Below are 4,824 nucleotides of genomic sequence, written 5' to 3' on the forward strand. Positions count from 1 at the left end.
CATAGCGAAGATACAGTTGATAATAACTGTACTTGGGTAGAGAAGTGCCTGGATCCGGAGATGCTCAGCCTTGGACCATTCCGCAGCACAGCTTGTGTAGGATTCCCAAAGAATGGGTGGTCCATGGAGAGCCTGGTGTCGCAGTTAGAAGTGTTCAAAAGCAGCGAATGCCTCCTATTGCCGTTCTGGTTAGGCGCTGGACGCCATGGCATTGTTGAAACGTCCCACAGTACCCCTAACGTTCCACTCGCTGCTTTTAAAACTTCCGCTCGCCTTCGTCAGCTATCACAACGATTACTGCATGTTGGTGGCCTAGGTAGCGACTACACTGCTGTCCATGTTCGCATGGAGCATCTCCGAGAGGATTATGAGGTGATCAAAGCCAGAGGTAACCTGCAGACTGGAGGACTCGAACAGTTCACACTGACGTGTTTCCACGCGCTGTTGAAATTCCTCAAGGACACTCCCCATAACAACAGCGGCCTCATTGTCAGTTTTGATCACCATTCCGAATCACATACAGTCAAGGAGAAAGTACAGCAACTCCGACAAAACCTGCTCCGCGAGCTCCGTGCAATTCTCTTGCGAGTTACTACTGTGGATGAATTAGTAGAGAAGTATTCATCCCTTGCCGACCAGGATGTCCTGGGAAACCCAGGCATGCGCTCCTTGATCGATACGGAATTGCTTGTGGGTGGGCATCGGCTAGTGGTGATTGGTGGAGGCACATTTCAATACAAGCTCTACACTGAGCACGTTTCACGGCATCCAGATTACGTCAAAGACCCGCGGACGTTTGCAATATGTACGTATGGGACTTATGAAATAAAAAATCTGAAGTCATACAGAGAGCTGAAGTAAACGAGAAATCACTAAGTGCATTTTGGGAAGCTGCAACCCTACATGCAGGCACTTATAGCATTGCACACATTAAGAAAGAAAAGGCTGGAACGATTTGTATTATAACACGCCGCATGATATCATAACGAAAGCACGCATTTCGCTTATCCTACCCGCAGCCCGGACAGTCAAACTGCTTAACTCGCCCCTGGTCCTGGCTCTCCTTCCTGATCTTGCCACTAAGTTTACATCATGGCTCAGAGACTTTAACGCCCAGCTCTCAGCATTCCAAAAGTCCCCTTCCAGGTACCATTTCCTTTTCCTTTCCCCTCTTTTCTTTCTACGAGTATTTATATTTCTCTACGTTCCTCAGCCTTGGTTGGCTTCCATCACCTCCTTGATTCGCAACTACATGTTATAGAACGTGGACTAAAAACTCCTGTGAGCTGATTGTCAAGTAACTGGTGGTGTTAGTGGACATAATAGCGTGTTCCTCGGTCCTCTTCTTTACTATAAACCACCAACACATCAATTAAAGGCCAGGAAGTGCAATAACGGAGCACAAACTTCGGCACCCGGTCTCCTTTTTCCTTGCATACACGTACAATAATACTGTCGTGGCCAACAGCAACTTAAGGGTTGTCAACAGCAACCTAAGAATTGTCTGTTGATTGTATCTACTGGGCAGAAAAACCCAGAGTTGCAAGAACCTATTCTCGTTCCACTACTGTCATGTGCAACACTTTACGCCTCCACTGCATGAAGCATTCTAAGCATACCGGCTATATCCGCCGGTAATGTAATATTGGGAAAAACCTGATCGTTTGGTTCTGTCACGTAAAAGGAAGAAAAAGGAACTGCTCAAGTGAAGAGCATTAGAAATACTGCCACATACTACACATAATTATACATGTATAGCAATTTGTACGGTTTTGCTCCCTACATGGGAGCTCGTGCTATTCCTGCCGACTTGAATTTTCACTTGACAGACTTCTCGTGTGCTGTGGGTGGCCGTCGAGTCGTGAGTCAGTCACGTAAAACTTCAAGTCGGTAGGAATAGCGCGGGCTCCCATGTAGGGAGCAACACCTTAGAATTCCCCTAGTGTCGCCGAAGTCGCACCAACCTCTTCTTCACATAAACCGCAAATACCGGCGAAATGTGATGAAATGATCAAGAATGCCACGAGCGATTACATTTAAAAAAACCTCTCTGCTTTCAAAATATTCTATGGCTGTTTGCAACGGTGGAAGCGGCGCGTTGGGCCACGGTCTATCCACACATGAGGGTCAGCATTGACAATGTACTGCGATTCGTTCAGATACTGAAAGAGTTTCCCAGCAAGCACACTCAGCGCACTTTGGTCATAGCGATGGCATCCAATGTATTTGCCCGACTTACGCTCGCGAAGTCTACACTTCCGGTAATCGATAACTGCACCTCTTGGAGCAATGCATACTTTACGCATTGAGCAGGCCGTCCAGTGCTGTACCAGTGTTTGTGATACAGGGCCCTGCCACATCCATATACTTACCGTTCCTACCGCTATAGCTGCTGTAACAACTGCAGAACGCTCTACTCCCAACGCCTTCAACATGCCGTCGTGCGTGAAGGCACCTATGGGTGACGCACCTTCTTGTTCAAAGCCCACAAAGCCAACGCCATGCTGAACAAGTGGGATAGTCCGTATTGGATGCTTAAAACGTACTGACGCATCAGCCCAGATAACACCATCGAACTCCAGGAACGCTCCGTAAACCAGCAACGGCTTCCACTGGAAGTTACGGAGGTTTTCTGCAAGATCTTTGAAGATGTCCTGCCTGAAATGACGGACAGTCACGTTGCAATATGCCGAAAGAGACTTAATGGTCGCCTTGGACAGACCCAGACGGTAAATTATCACGCCTCTCCTGGGCATGTGTTGGGCTACAGATGCTATCATGTCCTCAATCTCCACAGCGTGGTTGCTGCTTATTGCTGATAGAACGGGAAAGTGGCGGACTGACAAGTCCTCTAGTGTGTTCAGTGTACGGGTAGACGGAATCGAAATCGGAGATTTGATATCAATTTTGGACATGTGCTCTCTCCAAGTCTCCGCTGTATGCCCGGTGGTGCAGGTCACTAGGTCGATTGCCTGCATATTCACATAGACCTTTCTCAAGATCTTCCCGCGAAATGTTTGCAGATTGCGTAGCGTAGTAAGCCCAGGGCAGGCCTGCCAGTCAATGACACCGCCAAAGTACAATCCAGAATCTACTAAAACAGGCTTGGACGGCTTTTCAGCAGAGCTCTCGCTTTGCCCACATTTGGTCAATTGAGCATCAGTTAGATGAACATTCTTTTTTGTTACACTTTGCATATAGACCCGCAGCACTGGTGCCGTCACTATACACAATGAATACCAGACATTCGCCTCTATCCTTTGATCAGTGCTAGCCATTTGGACCTTATCTCCCCGTTCATTCGCGGCAAGGTTAAGTTTCAATGCCACGGTAACTACCGAAGCATTTAGAACAACTGTGACGTACTGCTCGTGAACAGAATGAAAGATACCTCGGAGAAGCTGTGCGTACAGAAGTAGCGCTGTGCCCTTCACGTCAGCTGCCTTGAACACAAACGATACATCTGCAAGGGATGTTGCATGGAAGGGCTTTCCGTACCTGTACCACCGCTCGCCAGCATCCACAGCCAGGTCGGATCTGCCGTTTGCCTGGATAGCCTCTCCATTGCTCGGTTTTTGGGACTTTGGCAGGGGATACTTACTGGCGTGGGCAGTTACTGGCAGATCTTGAAGAGCCTCTTTGCTATGGTGTTCCACTGACCCGAGAGAAATTGATGTCCTCTGCAGTGCCTGTGGGCTAGGGTTGCGCGGTGATGCTGTTGCTGTGCTGTGCTCCCGGGGCCTTTGCACGACTCCTGGGCTGAGCAAGAGTGTCACAAGCAATGTAGTCACCGCTAGCATCAGCCAATAGCTTGACTGGAGGCGGAGAAAGCATCTTGGCAGCTTCATCCCACGAGTCGGATTTGGTTATTTGCGTCGGGATGGTGCGGCGGGCGTTTGGAGACCAATAGTAAAGTGTTGACAAGCGCACGGTTCGCCCTGCTGAATGAGTATCACACACAGTGCACGTAATGAAGTATTAAAACGGCTTCTCTGCTCGCGTGAGGTCTAGTCAGACTGAGTTCTCGCTGAGGCAGGAACGTCAGCATGCTCAAGATCAAGGCGCGGATGCAGCTCCTAACGCAGTTCCATGCGTTGCATGCATGACAACAGCCCAGGCCCCTGGTCTACAAGCAGAACACGATACAAGACTGATACACTCCGACTAAGAATTGCTCCCCGTAGATCCATTTCTGGAAAGAACTACATAATGTGCCAGCATTCCAATACGCGGGTATACCGGTGTACCTGCATTATACACATTGACCCACTACCCAGTCGAGGGTTATTTTGTTCACGATGCCGATTTTGTCCACTGGTCAGCTGAGGCACATGTTGTACAATGTGCGGACATGGGTTTGCTGGACAGGGTGAATTGAAGTGGTCCTTGTGACACACTGGCCGTGGCTGCACTGTGGAATGTACATAATTATAATTATGCATTATACACAGAGGCAATATTTTTTGGTTCTCAATGCCTGATTCAGGCAGAGCGGCGTACACAAAGGCACACAATGAAAACTCTGAGTAACAACGGAATTAATTTGCCAAGGTTTTCATTGTGTGCCTTTGTGTAATTATGCATTATGGTGATAACTGGTGCGAAGTATAATGGCGTGTGAAGTAATAGTTGTATTGACGATAGCAGTGCAGAGCATCATAGACTACATGTAGCTCTCCAATGCTATTGAGCGATATTCACTCCAAGGACACTGAGAAACAACCAGCAGCTTGAACCCTATGAGCAACAACGTTGCCTTGCTTGATGGGTTTGTCCAGTGCATCTCAAGTGTAGCACTTGCTGAGAACGTCCTAAGGCTCCGAA

The 4,824-nt window shown here is 48.3% G+C and overlaps 1 protein-coding gene across 1 annotated transcript; it reads right to left on the minus strand.

Annotated features, from left to right (window-relative positions):
- Positions 1-1,378: 1,378 nt before the first annotated feature.
- Positions 1,379-4,226, minus strand: LOC135812598 (uncharacterized). Its single transcript, XM_065325913.1, has one exon. It carries the CDS (start codon positions 3,846-3,848, stop codon positions 2,067-2,069), a length of 1,782 nt encoding a protein of 593 aa, XP_065181985.1. The 5' UTR covers positions 3,849-4,226; the 3' UTR covers positions 1,379-2,066.
- Between the last annotated feature and the right edge of the window lie 598 nt (positions 4,227-4,824).

This window comes from Sycon ciliatum, chromosome 3 (genome assembly GCF_964019385.1).
Source record: "Sycon ciliatum chromosome 3, ocSycCili1.1, whole genome shotgun sequence".
Taxonomy (NCBI): domain Eukaryota; kingdom Metazoa; phylum Porifera; class Calcarea; order Leucosolenida; family Sycettidae; genus Sycon; species Sycon ciliatum.